Source organism: Myotis yumanensis, unplaced genomic scaffold (assembly GCF_028538775.1).
Source record: "Myotis yumanensis isolate MYYU_CA2020_CCGP unplaced genomic scaffold, mMyoYum1.0.hap1 SCAF_1, whole genome shotgun sequence".
Lineage (NCBI taxonomy): Eukaryota > Metazoa > Chordata > Mammalia > Chiroptera > Vespertilionidae > Myotis > Myotis yumanensis.
This window is the reverse complement of record NW_027223752.1, coordinates 77,968,393-77,986,032: the sequence shown is the minus strand read 5'-3', so window position 1 is coordinate 77,986,032 and position 17,640 is coordinate 77,968,393. Positions and strand designations below refer to the sequence as shown.

At 41.8% G+C, this 17,640-nt stretch overlaps 1 protein-coding gene across 3 annotated transcripts in view; it reads left to right on the top strand.

Annotated features, from left to right (window-relative positions):
- The window catches only part of FMN1 (formin 1), a 387,832-nt gene that overhangs the window by 161,893 nt on the left and 208,299 nt on the right, over positions 1–17,640 (top strand). For all 3 annotated transcript variants that reach the window (XM_070425545.1, XM_070425561.1, XM_070425554.1), the window contains one exon: positions 13,952–14,712. In XM_070425545.1, the coding sequence (XP_070281646.1) occupies positions 13,952–14,712 (761 nt within the window). The remainder of the gene's footprint in view (positions 1–13,951; positions 14,713–17,640) is intronic.

Here is a 17,640-nt window from a genome sequence, read left to right as displayed (position 1 = left end):
GTCAGTCAGCCGGGATCTCAGAGCTGGAGTCGCAACATTGTTTCGAATACAGAAAACAAAGGCCAGAAACCTGCTTTCAGCCGAGCCTCAGAGAGAAAGCCGGCTCTCAGCTCCAGTGACAGCCATAGAAGGTAAATAAATGCCAGAATAAAAAAAAAAAGAAAAAAAGGAGAGGTTTGGAGCTTCAGTTGCCCGCCAGCCTGAAAACAGCCCTCAGCCCCTCACCCAGACTGGCCAGGCACCCCAGTGGGGACCCCCACCCTGAAGCAACAAGATGGCGGCTAATTTGCATACTGAAGGCAGGCAGCAGCAGGCAAGGCTGTCTGCGGTCTGGGACCCGGATCTGTGACCCTGCCGGGCGGGATCAGCGGAGCCTCGAGGCTTCCCGGCACCGGGATCAGCGTGACAAGGGGCAACGCCCAAACCCCCTGATTGCCCTGCGGCTCTGTGTGTGACAGTGGCGGCGCCCCAACCCCCCCACGGGCCCTGCTCTATGTGAGACGGGGTAGAGCCATACCTCCCCATCGGCCCTGCCCTGAGTGTGACAGGGTGTGGCGCCTCAACTACCCCCCCCCACGGACCCTGCTCTGTGTGTGACAGGGGGGGGTGCCCCAGCTCCCCTATTGGCCCTACTCTGTGCGTGACAGCGGGGAGCTCCTCAACCCCCTGATTGGCCCTGCTCTGTGTGTGACAGGGGGCAGCTCCCCAACCCCCTGATCAGCCCTGCTCTGTGCATGACAGGGGGGAGCTCCCAAAACCCCTGATTGACCCTGCTCTGTGAATGACAAGGGGGAGCTCCCCAAACCCCTGATGGGCCCTGCTCTGTGAATGACAAGGGGGAGCTCCCCAAACCCCTGATGGGCCCTGCTCTGTGCGTGGCAGGGGGTGGCGCCGCAACTTCCCTATCGACCCTGCCTTGAGTGTGACAGAGGGCGGTGCCCCAACCCCCCAATCGGCCCTACCCTGAGCGTGACTAGGGGTGGCATCACAACCTCCCCATCTGCCCTGCTCTGTGCATGACAGGGGGCGGCGCCCCAACTCCCCAATCGGCCCTGCTCTGAGCCCGACCAGGGGCTGCACCTAGGGATTGGGCCTGCCCTCTGCCACCCAGGAGCAGGCCTAAGCCAGCAGGTCGTTATCTCCCGAGGGGTCCCAGACTGCGAGAGGGCACAGGCCGGGCTGGGGGACCCCCTCTCCCCCCCGAGTGCACAAATTTTTGTGCACCGGGCCTCTAGTATTATATAAACTCTGAGTGTTTTTCAGTCAGAGTATTTCTTAGTTTGTTCTGACTATGTTATTCTGAGTTCCTTTCACTTCCCATGAAATATAGACTAGGTAGCAGGACAGGTAATGTCACCCTCACTTTACAGACTAGAGAGAACTTGCAGCTTATCATACTGGTGGGATGATAGATCTTGGCGTTTTGGAGACCCTGTAAGTAGAGAAAGAAACTGTTCTAATTGCACTGTGGAACAGACTGTTTTTATAGGTGGTATCTCTAAGGAAAAAAAAATCATCAATCCAAGGTGTACTTTTAACTGAATACTTTAAAAAAAAACTGGCTTAGGAAAAATATTAGTAACTCTTCAAGTTGGCCTGGGAATAGAAGACGTGAGGTTCCTTTTCTTTACAGAGCAGAAAATTAGGACCTTGTATTCTTGAAACGGCTTATTAATCAACTACTTTGATAAAATCAGATCAATAATAAAAAATGTGATAGAAAATAGACCATGAGAAAGAGGAAGAAATGAGACATCACAGTGTTAAAGGCAACGTAACATCCTGCCTAACACTATGAACTTTCAGTAGTCACTCACTCCCTGGCAATGTGAGAATGACACTGAATGACATTGAATTACCCATACATCTTAGGTAATTACCACTAACCTCCTTTTCCCTGACCTAGAGAGAGAGAGCGCTCTGGAAGTAGGACCACAGAAGTGAAAATTCTATAGCCTTGGGGAGAAAGGTTCAACTTTTATCATAGGGAATTTGGACATTTGTGTCTCTTTATGACATAGGTACTTCTTTAGACACTTTGGGACTACAGGTTAAATATACTTTTAAAATAACATTAAAACTAAGTGTTTGCGAAACTACTGAAACACCTCCATGGATCCCTAGAAAATTGGTTTGTAAGCTTCCTAATCTTTTCTGACCCGTTTGCTTTACAGATGAAGAAAATAGCCAGAGATAAGAAGCAAATTTAAGATCATGCAGCAGTCTTATGCTGAACTAAATTGAGGCACTCTGACCATGATTTTAGTGTTTTTCCCATTACTGAACCCAGCCTCTCCAATTATAGTAAAAAATATTTCTCCTTGGGTCTGTTACTTAGAGAATGAAGACTATACTCAATTTTGGGAGCCCTTTGTTTTTGGCATTTTACCTTATGTCTTGTATAATGAGGGCTCCTTTTGGCTGGGATGAGCAATTTTGGGATATTTAAGACATTTCTCCTCCTAGGTTCCTCTAAGGAGGCATCTTAGGCCAGAGCCCAGATCTTAATGAAAAACACATAAACCCTTTTGTTTGTTTTCCCTGTCGATTAGCCTATAATTTAAAACCCATTCAATGGCAGATTTATCAAGTGACTAATCCCTGGGAAAGCTCAAAGTGGCAAAGAGAAGGTGGTTGTGGCCTAGGCACACGTCATTGGTCATTTGTTCAAATATTAAGGTAGGAAGCCAAGTATTCCTTGCTTACTCATGAGATTATATTCAGGGAGGTTAGTTATGAGTGTTTGGGCCTGGAGTGTCTCATTACTGGATAAGAAAGGCAACACAGACAACCTGGGATGTCTTTGCTGCACAAATTGACTGTCCTTGGTTTTCTTCAGTTGTCAATGAAAAAGTTATGTCTGAATAATAACAATCTATAATAATAAAAGCATAATATGCAAATTGACCAAATGGCCGAACAGCGAAACGACTGTCCGGAGGAAGTCGGGGCTGAGAAGGCCTACTCTTGCACGAATTTTGTGCATTGGGCCTCTAGTAGTAGTAGTAGTAGTAATAATAATGTAAGACCCACATAGCTCAGCTGTGTTGAAAATGAAAAATAATTCACAACTATCTCTTTTCAGCTAGAAATTCTCAAAGTGTGGATGGTTTCTTTTTTCTTAATTATTTAATTTATTGACTTGTTGAGAGAAGGAGAGAAGGAAGGAAGGAAGGAAAGGAAGGAAAGGAAGGAAAGGAAGATTGAATTGTCATTCCACCCACCCATGCATTCATTGATTGGCTACTACATGCACCCTGAACGGGGATTGAACAACCAACCAACAATCAGGATAATGATGCAAATAATAGAGCTACACAGCCAGGGCGGATTTCTTTTTTAATTTTCATTAAATTTATTGGGATAACATTGGTTTATAACATTATACAAATTTCAGGTTTGCAACTATGTAATACGACATTTGTATACTCCATTGTGTGCTTACCACCCAAAACCTAGTCTCTTTCCCCTTTACCCTCTGTCCTCCCCTCACTCTTTCCCCACCAGTAACCACCATTCTGTTGTCTGTGTCTATTGGTTTTGGATTTGTGTATGTTTGTTTTGTTTGTTCATTTGTTGTTCTTGTTTTATTTTTCACATATGAATAAAATCATACAGTTCTTGTCCTTAATTTTCTTTTCACAATACCTGGTGTATTGTAGATGCTTATTAAAGTTTGTTTGAGTATTAGATGGTAGAGAGACCACAGTCTCATCTCACTTTGCTATAATGAAGACTTCTTTACAGTCTATTGAGTTTAACAACACCACTATGAAGAGTAAGCCCTTAAGTAGGAAATTTATCACAATCACTCTCTCTCTTGAGCCTCTTCTCACTGCCAGAATGCTATAAAATTGTTAAAGATATGGAAAATGTTTTTCTAATCAACAATCTTAGAGTCTTATGCAGAAGTTTCATCTTTACTTTTAATATTAGAAAGAATTCAACAAGTGGTCCCTCCTTACTTGCTCCAATTGGACAATGCTATTTAAGTGACCTAATACCATTTTTAATTTCTTACCCCTTTTCAATTAAAAAAATACAAAGTTGGGAGTATGTGAGGCAAACATAATTGAGGGATTTATTTCATAGTTTCCAAAGTGATACTATTGGACAGATGAGCGTTGGCCATATTATGGTATTCTTTCATAGAAATGTGTGATCCAAGCTCTGGCCACTGTGGCTCAATTGTTGGGCATTGTCCTGTGAACTGAAAGGTTGCTAGTTCAATTCCAGGTCAGGACACATACCCAGGTTGGGGGCTCGATCCCCAGTCGGGGATGTGTGGGAGGCAGCCAATCAATGTTCAGCTCTCACATTGATGATTCTTTCTCTCTCTCCCTCTTCCTTCCACTCTCTCTAAAAAATAAATAATAATAAAAGAAGAAATGCATGAGGCAAGAAAGAAATACTAAAGTAATTGCTCTAATTACTTGAAGTGCCTCAGTTTGTCAGTTTTAAGGACTAGGATTTACTACCTGATGCTTCTAATGTCATATGTACTCTGGAATGGGTCGTATATACCTCATTCTTCTAACTGTAGTTTCAGTAGTGATAATAATAATGCAACATAAAATTCCAAGTCCTCTCTCTTAATAGAGAAGGACTTAGTGTGTTGGCTCATTGCCTAGAAATGTACAGTCTTGGGTTTGCTCATTAGTTTTAGAATTACTCTTTGGAAAAATGAAGTCTGAAAATCATTTCCATGGATATCCCCAGGTATACCCATTCTGTGACCCACACAATATTTAGTGAGTCTAATAACTTAAAAAAATAAATTGTTACCAGAATCTCCCATGAATAATGATTTTTTTCCCTTTTATTTCACAAAAGCACTCTTGGCTACAGTGGTTCTTTATTTTGTGTCCCAGGTAGGAACCTCACTCCACATTTCAAAGATTTTTTGTTTGTTTATTTTTCTTCCCCACTACTTCTTTGGATGACTGCATAATTATATTTGTTTATTTTTTGAAGTATATTCCTGAATACTTGTAATAACTATCATATTTCAAAAATAATTCACAGCTTCCATATGTACTGCATACTGAACTACCGGTGTATTTTCAGAGCCCCTTAATGAGTCTGTTTGGCCTTGTGTGTACTTCTGCATACATAATGAGTGTTGGGGTTCTTTATTTATATTGGTTAGATAATACTGTGCTTAAGTCCTGATGCAACTTCCATGAGCAGAGCTGCATTCTAGGAAGTTTTTTTTAAATATATTTTTATTGATTTCAGAGAGGAAGAGGGAGGGAGAGAGAGATAGAAACATCAATGATGAGAGAGAATCATTGATCAACTGCTTTCTGCATGCCCCTACTGAGCCCAGAATCCGGGCATGTGCCCTTAACAGGAACCGGAACCATGACCTCCTGGATTATAGGTGGACACTCAACCACTGAGCCACATCAGCAGGGCCTGGGAAGTTTTGATAGATATAATGAAGTCTTGGGTGTAAGAATAGCATTTTATAACCAAATTAGTGTTAAGTAATGAAACCTTTCATTTTAGATACTAATAAAATGAAGATTACAGGAAGTGGGAAAGAATTGGCTAAATGCAAATAGCTAATGACTGGAGTAATGGAGCAGAATCCAGATCTGTTGACTCTCAGGCAGTGTTGCCCTCCCACCTGACTGGGAACCAGAAACCTTCAGATTTATTTACTTAATGACTCCAGTTCTTTTCCAGAAGGATGGAGGGCATATATTTTAAAGAAAGCATCTTTAATGAGAAAGTATCTCCATTTTTGTGTTAGCAGTCTGACTTCCTAAATAGTACTATTGAACAGGGAGGGTTACTGATGATTCAGAATCCCAATGAGGTGAAAAGAGCACTAGATTAGGGTAAAAGGTCAGACTTTGAGTTTGTCTCATTGGCAGTTTACTTAATTTCTTTGTGCCTTCCTTCATCTAGGATGCAGCTACAACACCAGCATTCTTACAGGATATTGCCATAAGTATATGCATTAATATAATACAAATGCATTGCAAGGCATACGTAGTATGTAATGTTGTCAGTCAATAATTATGAATTATTATTTTAGCCACTGTCAATTGATATCAATTCAAAATGGTAAAGTGGAAAGAGCATGAATTTTCATACCTGATCAGTATTCAAATTCCTTTCTCGCTGTACAAGTTATGTTCTTATACAAGTTACCAACATCGTCCAGAACATCTGTCTGCTTTACAGAGTTGCAAGGACTAAATGAAGGTGCCCAGTGCAGTGTTTACACACTCCATGTCGGTTTCACTTCCCTTACTATCAGGGCAGGCCATCAGCGCGACAGATAATTACTGGAGATAGCACTGCTTTTACACCTGTGTGGGTTAACTTGGACTCTTGAGCACTGTGTGGATTGGGTTTTACTCCTGAGTCAATTCAAGTGCTATTTCATCTCTTGCTTGCTCTTTATTCCTTCTTTTCCTGCTCTTTTCCTCTATTTCTTTATCCCTCCTAGCAAGTTGCAATTACGGAGATGTGTCAGAAGTGTGTCATGTTTCCCAGTGTCCCCGGGATGGCCTCTTAGTTGTAACACAATGTGATCTATTTCTGATAAGAAAAAAAAAAGTATTGATCACAGCTAATTAAAACCAGGTATTGTTAACTTGTGGGATTTTCATCAAACCCAAAGCCATTATTTTTATTAATGGAGACTTTTGTTTTTACAGCAGGAAGTGTCAGTTAAGTAGGGGTTTTTTGAAGTCTGTGCAACCTTTATAAGCAGAACAGAAAAGCCACGATGCCCACATGCACAGCCATAGAGCCTTCATCTTCTTGCCTTATCTACGAAGTATGTAAGAATGGAATCCCTTCCCTTCAAGGCATTTCATGTCCTCCAGCCCTGTTTTCCTTTCCTTCCCTCTGCTTACACTGTGTTTCTGAAGCAGTGAAGTTTCATTGTACTTCTGAGCAGTCTCAGGAATTGTCTTGCTTTTCCCACTCTAAGAATGTCATATTTGGAAGAGTACCTGGAAAAGGTTGACTTACTCAAGTTGTATAGCAGATAACCTGAATTTTATGGGCCCTGGCAGCACCCTTAGGAGAGAATGTTCGTAACAACAGAATGCTAATGGATGATTTTTCCACAGTGCTTGGCACTTTGATGATATCTTTCATCAGTGGGCACTTTTCTTTTTGACAGACACATTTGTGGGGACCAGACAAGCTAAAGTCTCCCACTGTTGCTTGGGTTTCAGTACAATGTGTTCCTTTGATGATATCTCTGAGCAGTGGTAATGTGGAGGATATTAAAAAATAATGAGGATTTGGTAGGGGAAGGGAGGACCAGCCCCCAAGGAGGGCTGGGGAAATTGCCTAGAGCCCAATTTCTAATCAGATTAGCATCACAAATGTGCTTCAATTCTACTGGATAGTTTATTATATTTATGAGAACAGTCTTTAAGCTTACTGTGGAGAGAACACTTATCTACATGAAGTATTTTGAATTGTTAAAATTAAATATGGTCAACATCAACTTTTAGAGATACCTGCACTTTTTAAAAAGTCTAGATGTTTTATCTGAATTTTCTAGGCAGTAACAACTATGGAATCTCATCATTTATGCTGTGCATTGGGTGACAGAGAGGAAGGCAACCACCTGTCTCTCTATTTAAAATTTTGTGGATCTTCAAGTCTAGTTTGGTGGGCAATACAAAGGCACAAGAAAGTCTTAATATTGAAAGATAAAGAAATAATTCCATCCAATAAGCATTTATGGATCACTAACCAGCGAAGCAGTGTGCACTGTTCTGGAAGTTCAAACACAAATAAGACATGGTCCCCAACTGCCTGGAGCCTTAAGATTTGCAAAGAAGATAAACATAAATGACTCTAATGTAATGTGAACCTAGCAAGTTCTTTGGCAACAAAATCAAAGGAAAACTTTTGTCAGGAAGAATTAAGAAAAGCTTAAGCCAGAAGGTTCAGTCGAGATGGACTGAATTGTCCTTGGAGCTTTCATTGGGTGAAAATGGAGAGAAAGGGTGTTCTAAGTAGGGGGAAAAGCATGCATGAACGCATACAGATGTGGGAGTTGATCATATGTTTATATCTGTAATGGTGCAACACAGGGAAAGGATAGAGAAGTATCTGGAAAAGTGAGCAAGCAGAGGGCAGGTTTTGAAGAGCCATGTAAAGCATTTAGGCTTATGTGCTATGGAGAGTAACTGTTCTCAGTAGTGGTAATGGAGGGATTCTCCCCTTATGGGGAACATGTCAGAATAGGAAGGGGCTTTTTCAAGTAACACAAGTTACTCTGGAGATTCTGAAATGACCCAAGTAATCATTACCCAAAATAATCCACCAATATTCTGATGATCTACTCTCGCAGCTGAGTTTGGAGCACAGTAAAGATTAAGAACACGTACTGTTGGTTTTAACTCTGGCCGCACATTGGAACTTCTTGGGGAGCTCTAAGGACACCATCTCAGACCAATTGAATGATGATATGTGAGGATGGTCCTGCCCATCAGCGGTTTTTTTTAAATTATTATTATTACAAAGCTGTCTAATGGGAGCCAGTACATTAAACATAAAAATAGTGCTAGTGAAAGAAAAGGATGATTCGAACACAATGGCTTAATTGGGTTTACTCTCTGAAAGATTGTGAATTTGAATCTTGTTTAGAAGGAGATGGGTGTAGGTTAATTGATTATTACAGGTGGAAAGAGGATGTGACTAGACATGAAAATAAGAGAAGCAATCAAGTTAAGAGTAAAGGAAGGTAGATAGACTGAATGAAGTCTGGTAGATAAAACTTGGGGAAAACTGGAGAAATGTGAAACCTCAGCACCTATGTCCTTTCAACTTATATATTGAGATGAATGCAGAAAAACAGATTTTTAGCAGAGAAAATCAGGGAGAGGGAAACCCATAATGCTTTATATGTGCCAAGGAGCATTTATCTGAAAGTGAATGGAAGGTTTCTTTTGTCTTCTGTGTACAAACCCCGTGTTCGATATGAAAGTAGAGGACACTGATAAGAGAGTTGGCAGGGTTTTAAAGCATTATGTTCCCTTGACCCAGCCTTAGCTACAATTTTGGCTGTAAGAACCTGGGCTTGACATTTCATAAAGATTCCTGGGATCCCAGGCAAACATTATCCAGCAGTCCATGCTTATCCAACAGAAAGTTCTACTCTGTGTTTGATTCACAAATCATTAACAGTCCTTCTAGCTATGGCTCTCGACACAAGATAGGAAACAGCACATGGTTCCCATGTGCAAAGTAGAAGTGGCACTTCACAGGAAGTAGAGTGAAAAATGGGGTTAAAAACTAGCTTTCCCAAAGGCTCGGCTCATGGTGTGCAAGGACTTGAGATTCTTCATTTATAGCAGAGCCAGGCACAATTTGCAATAATTGATAGGATATGGACAGATACAGAATGAATGAGGTGCTTATTACTTTAATCACTTTGAATTACTGTGTCATGCTGAGCTTCTGAACACAACCAAGACAAAATCCGAATGATCAAAGGGGTTGTGAAACAGGGAAGGGCAAAGGTAAGTTGTTTCTTTATGTGGGCCATTTAAATTTTAATGGTCAGAAGGGTTTCTTACTATAATCTCAGCATATTGATATGGAGTACATGGAAATTCAGTATTTCCTCCTTATTTGGTAATTCTTCCTCTCAGTGACTACAGTTTGTAAGGAAGCCATTCGTGGGATCTGTGCTTGGTAATCTGTCCACTTGCCTTGGGTGTTTGCAGCAGAGGGGTACTGAGAGAGGGCACCATTTGCAAAGGCTCAGATGCATGAAAGAGCGTGGTCACTGGAGAGGCAAGATGATATGTAACATTGGAGTCCAGGACACACCTGGGAAAGGGGCAGGTGCCAAAGTGGAGAAAGTTGGTAGAAAATGGATGGGAAGAGTTTTGTGTGTTCATGCTAAAGGGTTTTCAGTGTCAGTCTGAGAGTAATGGCCAATTATTGAAAGGGTTTTAGGAAATAAAGATCTGCTTTTTTTTTCATCCTTTTAGAACCAATGTAGCCAAACTTGGATGGGAAAAAATGAATTAGCTGGCTCTGGCTATTGTCCAGGTAAAGAAAAGCTGAGAATGGGAGGAAAGGGATGAATCAGAGAAATTAATGTAACTAATTGATAACATGTTGGGAATGGGAGAGAACAAGGAACTCAGCATGGCATCCAGGCTTCTGGATGTGATGATTGGGAGGACAAGGGTGCTATTAACTGCAAGGAGGGATTTCAGAGGGGGGATAACGAGGTTTAGCGATGACGACTTCGTTTGCAGATGTATTGAGTCTGAGGTGGCTGGTTAAGTATGCAGGTAGACCAGGCAAGAGGATAGCTGGAATTACAGTTTGAAGGTAACAATTTGGAAGTTACAGTTTATAGTGAGTGTCATTTTATATGAGTACAAAAGATGACCCTGAGGATTGTATCATTTGAGAAAGATAAAATGGCAAGGAGGATGCCTGATGAACAGCATGAAAGGGATGAATGGAGGAAAAGGAGTCCACAGATTGACTGGAGAGAGCCCAGCAGTGGGAGGAAAATGGGGGTGGGTCGAGAGGGTATATTGGAAGTTTAGGGAAACAGAGAGAATTTCAAGGCATGGGCAACGGTCAACTTTAACAATGCAGCCCAAAGGACTAGAGGACTTAAAAAGTGCTGACCAAGCTCTAACTGGTTTGGTTCAGTGGATAGAGCAGGGGTGGGAAACTTTTTGACTCAAGGGCCACAATGGGTTCTTAAACTGGACCGGAGGGCCGGAACAAAAGCATGGATGGAGTGTTTGTGTTAACTAATATAAATTCAAAGTAAACATCGTTACATAAAAGGGTATGGTCTTTTTCTTTTTCTTTTTTTTTTTTTTTTTTTTTTTTTAGTTTTATTCATTTCAAACGGGCCGGATCCGGCCCGAGGGCCGTAGTTTGCCCACGGCTGGGATAGAGTGTCGGCCTGTGGACTGAAGGGTCCCAGGTTCCATTCCGGTCAAGGGCATGTACCTTGGTTGCAGGCACAGCCCGAGTAGGGGGTGTTCAGGAGGCAGCTGATGTTTCTCTCTCATCGATGTTTCTAACTCTCTATCCCTCTCCCTTCCTCTCTGTAAAAAATCAATAAAATATATATTTTTTAAAAAAGTACTGACCAATTGTAACACTAAAATCATGCGGTTTCAATAAGACAGTGGGCACAGAAGCCAATTGTAATTGGTTGAAAGGAAGATGGATGAGAAAATAGATAAAGCAAGAGTTCTATGCTTTATTTAACAACAACAACAAAAAAAACTCTGCTGTGACTAGGAAGAGGTAGAGTGAGAAAGAAAGGGTGACATCTAGAAGGGTAAAGAAGGATTTAGATCTCTTTACTTTTGCTTTATATGGATAGAACATGGAGCTGAGGAGCGTGCCAAGAGTCAAAAGCAAGTTGATATGGTCACTGTCCTTTTATCTGTCCCGTAGCAAGGAGATAGCAATAATGATAACATAGCATCTACTATGTTCCAACTCCTCTATGTGTTGTTTTACACATATTAACTCATCCACTTCTCATAACTGCCTTATGAGATGAATTCTGTTATCATCCCCATTTTATTTATGAGAAAACTGAGGTACAGAGAGCTAAGATAATCTGTGCAATTTGTACTCTGCCCTCTACATTGAGCAAATGCACTACAGGACCACAAAAACTGTATTTAGCTGTATACCTCAGCTTCAGCGGATTCAAAAGATGGTTGGTTGGATGGAAAGCTAGAGAGGTGGGGACCAGGGCCTTTGGTATAGTTACAGGCTAGCTGTGAGATAAAGGGAAAGTTTCTCTGCGAACATGTCCTTACAAGTTTTTCATATTATTAAGAAGTTGAAGATTGAGTAAAATTATTGGCCCATCAATATTATTTGGCACTTAACCTCCTTGGAAAAAGGTTAGTTGGGAATAACAACCAAGAGTTAGTTTGTTGTGGCCAAACTGAACTATTCACTAAAATGAAATGGTGGCAAGTAATTCAGGATGGGGATCAGTCTTGGGCTCTGGGTGGAGGTGGGCAGGGGAGGGAGACGGAGAGAAAGATGGCATAAGATGTTGAAACAAAGATTATCTTGATCACATAGTTGAGTGAAGCTTGAAATTACTTCCAGGCATTTGGTAGTGGAACTCATGAAAGATCGGCTAAATGATTGTATTTGTAGGACATTGTTTATCCTGACTAAGCGTTTCCTCGTTTGCTGCCCATCACTCCACAAAGGTGGTATGATTTGGACATTTCAAAGAATTAGAGGTCTGTTCGTCTCTTACTGTAATATTGACATGAGTAACAGTAGCTAACAGTACCATTTATTCAGAACTTACTAAGTTTCAGGTATAATGCCTGTTGCTTTATAGGAAGTATCTCCTTTTATCTTTATAAAAACCCTAGAGGTGGTTCACTATTACCCTCACTTTACATTTGAGGAAGTTCCAGCTTGAAAACACAAAGTTACCTGCCCAAGAACATAGAGCTAGCCAGTGGCTAAGCAGACGTGAACCAGGTCGCATGAATCCAGAACTCAGGTACTGACTTCTCTGTGTTAGACAAGAAATACATGGTGCCCTGAACTGGATAATTCTTTCTGAGTTGGATCAGGAGCTGCCACATCCACATATGACAAAGTCAGCTTCAGAAAAGCCTTGTCTCTAATTCTACTGACCATAGTTATGAGGGAGTTGACTCATGGAGGGAAGGTGAACCTAGCAAAAATACAGTTAGAAGTGTCTTAATGAAAGTAGGAAATCTTCCTATGTCTTTTAATCTTTTCTGACTAGGCAGTTAAAAGTATTTCTTTACCTTTTCAATGCAAAATGAATCTATCCTTGTATACGCTTTGGTGTTGTAGATATTTGGGGGCTTAAATTAGAGTGAAGACAGTTTTGTTAGACACAGGAAGGCTCTTTGGACAGGGCTGAATATAATTGTGGCAGTGGTTTTTATCCATCTCTTCAGTACTACGTACATGCTGTGCAGGCTGCTGGGATACAGAAATTAAGGCACTGTCTCTGATTTCATCTTGTGGAGTTTACAATCAAATGGGTAGGCAGAAATTAAATAAATTCACTGGGAATATTTAATTACTCTTAACTAGATTTTTGAAACTCTAATAAAATTATAAATTTGACTGCTTCCCAGTTAACTGTAATAGGCTAACTGGAAATAGACTAGTTAATACTGGGAGTATGCCAGGTCTGTGCTAATACATATAAAACCATAGACTTAAGGCATTGAAATAACTGAAAATATAAAAATATTAAAAAGACTGTCATAAAGTATAGTTTAAAATGCTGGGTATGTAGGAAAAACATAGCAAATTGTTATATTCTCATTTTCTATGCATTTATATTGCTTATTTATTACTATATTGTGAATGATTATGAAAGATACAAATACTTATCATGAGCAGCTTTGTTGTGGAAACTTTTTAAGAAAATACACATAGATCATAGCTTCTTTTTGCACCTTTTGTTTCTGCTGTGTTGACCGGGAAACCCCATAGAACAGACATTCTGAGGAAGACTGTGAGAGCAGCAGCTCCAAGGATCTCCAAATCTATTTTTTCCTTAAAATGTTCTTTTTCCAAACCAAATCCAAAAGCAATAAAAGATGTAGTCATGCATGTTCAGACCTTTATTAAAAATTTTGTTTTGCATTTGATATTAAAACCGGGTGAAAGTTCTTAGATGACAGTTTTACTTTAAGCCTTAATCCATGATAATTATTCCCCATGAGTTCATACTGGATGAAATTCTGCCTCTACTCCAACTGTTTAAGTCCTTGGAAAATTCATAAAGTGAAATTTACACCCCCTCGGATTCTCAAAGGGACGTCTGTGTATTGTCCTGCGTTTCTGTGAGCTGTGCTCAGGTGGCATGGGGAAGGTACTGCATTTTTTTTTATTTCCAATATTTGTTTTTATACATGCTTTCCTTTCTTTCCTACTCCTATCTCTCCAGGTTCAGTTTGAACTTCAGGCCTTTCACATCCGGGGTGAGCATGCAGTGATAACAGCAAGACTAGAAGAAACCATCGAAAACCTCAAACACGAGATAGAGCACCGATGGCGCGGAGGATCTGAAGAGATGAGAGATGTGTGTATCTCCACCAACGACGACTGCCCTCCCAAGACCTACAGAAATGTGTGCATCCAGACAGACAGAGAGACTTTCCTCAAACCCTGCGAAGGGGAAGGCAAGACAACCAGAAGTAACCAAATAATACCCAAAAAGCTGAACATCTCCTCTTTAAGCCAACTCTCCCCCCCAAATGACAACAAGGACATCCTTGCACCACTTCAGTCTGTGGAATGCATCTCACCGAGCCAGGAGAAGGCATCGCCTCTCCCCCCAGCACCACCCCCACCAGCAGTCATCCCTCCCCCTCCACCACTACCACCTGGGCTTGGACCTTTGCCACCAGCACCTCTGCCACCACCTGTGAGTGCAGGGCCACCACCACCTCCGCCACCTCCTCTGCCTCCAAGCACTGGACCTCCCCCGCCTCCTCCCCCACCACCACTTCCTAGCTCACCCCTTCTGCCCAGCAGTGGGGGGCCTCCTCCTGCTCCAACACTCCCAGGACTTGTGCCCTCACCTCCTCCTGGCCTCTTCTTTGGAGTCGGCCCTTCTTCTAGCCAATGTCCTCGGAAGCCAGCCATTGAGCCCAGTTGTCCCATGAAGCCTCTGTACTGGACTAGAATACAAATAAGTGATAAGAGGTAAGCTCAACCACTCCCCCTGCCCCAGCCCATTTTCAACTTATGAATTCCCAGGCTTTTGCACAAGTGATGTTTTTCCTTACGAGTTTAATTTCTATATGTGCAGTGCAGCACTCATTCTCAAGTGTGGTACAGTGAATGCCTTGGAGTGTTTTGGGGATATGGTGTGTCCCCACCACATCTTGTCTGTATTCTCTATGGTTTGCTGCTGAGAGAAACGATGTGTTGAGTGTCATATCCCTCTCTAAGATAAACATTCTACTTTACAGACTAGAGAAGAGCTCAGGTCTTAGCTAGAACCTTCTCCAACGTTCCTACAATTAGTGAGTAATCACAAAGACATTGAGCTGGAATCTATACTGTAGATTCACTGAAGATTTTTTAAATATCTGTCTTGTCTTTAGATAGTATCACCAACCATTTGATCTGGTTTCTAATAGGTATGTGTAATTTTTCATTTTTTTTATTACAAGAACAAGACATAGCTGAGTCATTAGTTCTTCAGGTCAGAGGGGAGTATTAAAATAGAAACTCTCTAGTTAAACTCTGGTTCCCCTAACTGCTCAGCGTCCTCATCTCTTATACCTTGCTGCCTGTCAGAGAAAGTGCGAGTGTGTGAATAGCTAAAGAGCACCTTCCATTTGTATAGCTTGTTAAGCTGGGTATGTAAGGCAGCAATATATGGTTGTTTGGAAACTTCCAATCAAACAAATTTGAATGGGATTTCTTCCGCTTTATTTCGGAATCTGTTGAGAGGATAATGAGAGATGCTGAGTTGCTTCTTTTTTTTTTAATTAAATCTTTATGTTCAGTTTATTACAGTTGTTCCTCTTTTTCTCCCATAGCTCCCCTCCACCGGGTTCCCACCCCCCCCCTGCCCTTACCCCCCACCCCCCACTGTCCTCATCCATAGGTATACGATTTTTTCAGTCTCTTCCCGCACCCCCACACCTCTTTCCCCCCCATGAATTGTCAGTCCACTTCCTTTCTATGCCCCTGATTATATTATATTCACCAGTTTATTCTGTTCATCAGATTTTTTATTCACTTGATTTTTAGATTCACTTGTTGATAGATATGTATTTGTTGTTCATAATTTCTATCTTTACCTTTTTCTTCTTCTTCCTCTTCTTAAAGAATACCTTTCAGCATTTCATATAATACTGGTTTGGTGGTGATGAACTCCTTTAGCTTTTTCTTATCTGTGAAGCTCTTTCTCTGACCTTCAATTCTGAATGATAGCTTTGCTGGGTAAAGTAATCTTGGTTGTAGGTTCTTGCTACTCGTCACTTTGAATATTTCTTGCCACTCCCTTCTGGCCTGCATAGTTTATGTTGAGAAATCAGCTGACAGTCGTATGGGTACACCCTTGTAGGTAACTAACTGTTTTTCTCTTGCTGCTTTTAAGATTCTCTCTTTGTCTTTTGCTCTTGGCATTTTAATTATGGTGTGTCTTGGTGTGGTCCTCTTTGGATTCCTTTTGTTTGGGGTTCTCTGCGCTTCCTGGACTTGTAAGTCTATTTCTTGTACCAGGTAGGGGAAGTTTTCTGTCATTATGTCTTCAAATAGGTTTTCAGTATCCTGCTCTCTCTCTTCTTCTGGCACCCCTATAATTCAGATGTTGGTACACTTGAAGTTGTCCCAGAGGCTCCTTACACTATCTCCATATTTTTGGATTCTTTTTTCTTTTTGCTTTTGAGGTTGGGTGTTTTTTGCTTCTTTGTATTTCGAATCTTTGACTTGATTCTTGTGATCCTCTAGTCTGCTGTTGGATCTCTGTATATTATTCTTTATTTCAGTCAGTGGATGCTTAATTTCTAGTTGGTCCTTTTCCATATCCTCAAAGGTCTCACTAGATTTATCGAGGGTCTCACTAAATTTATCGGCGATTTCTAGAAAATTCTTGAAAAACCTTATAACCGTGGTTTTGAACTCTATATCCAGTAGTTTGCTTTCCTCCATTTCTGTCATTTGTGACCTGTTTCTTTGTCTCTGCATTTTGGCTGCTTCCCTGTGTTGATAGAGTGGCTTTCTGTGCTAGGTGTCCTATAGGGCCCAGTGGCTCAGCCTCCCCAATTACCTGAGGTGGACACTCTTGGTACACCCCTTTGTGGGCTTTGTGCACAGTCTAGTTGTAGTTAAGCCTTGATTGTTGTAGGTATCACTGGGAGGAATTTACCTCCAGGCCAATTGGCTATGAGAATCAGCTGTGTCTACGGTGGGAGAACTTCTGTGCTGGAGACACCCTTCTGGGGCAAGACTTGCTTCAATAGGGTTTTGGTGCTCACTGAGTCTGCCCCCTGAGTGTGACCCTTATGGATCTGAGGAGTTGTAATCTGGATGGTCCCACTCTGACTACTGGGTACACTGACTCTTGGGTCTCTAAGGAGGTGCTAATTTAGCCTCTGCCTGAGGCTACCCAGCAGGAGCTATGGAGAGATCTGCAGATTCCTCTTCTTTGTTTGAGGTTTGGAGGTACCCAGATGAGGCCCAGCTGTGAAGCAGTGCAAGCTGCTGTGGGGCGTTGGGCCTTCTTTTGGATGTTCTGGGTCTCTCTGACCCAGCTGCAGTTTGTTAGGTAATTTTAGATTGGAAAGGGCCAGGCCATTCATATGCAAAAACCTCTGCGCACAGCTTGGGTGGGGAGGAGTCACAGGGAATCAACAGGGTGGAGCAAACAGCTGTGGCTGATCCTCAGCTCTGCCCTAAGAGGCCCTGGGTCTCAGTGTCCCGCGGTAATCGCTGCAAGCACTCTGAGAGAAAGCCACCCTCGAGTTCCGCTCGATGCCAGACAGTCCAGTTTCTCTCCGTATGAGTCTGGGTCCCCAGAGACTCATCCAGAACTGGAGTTCAGAGCAGTCAGAAGCTTGTGTCTCCCTCCTGATTGAAAAAGACAACTGAGTCCTCAGTTGCCAGCCCTTTCCGCAC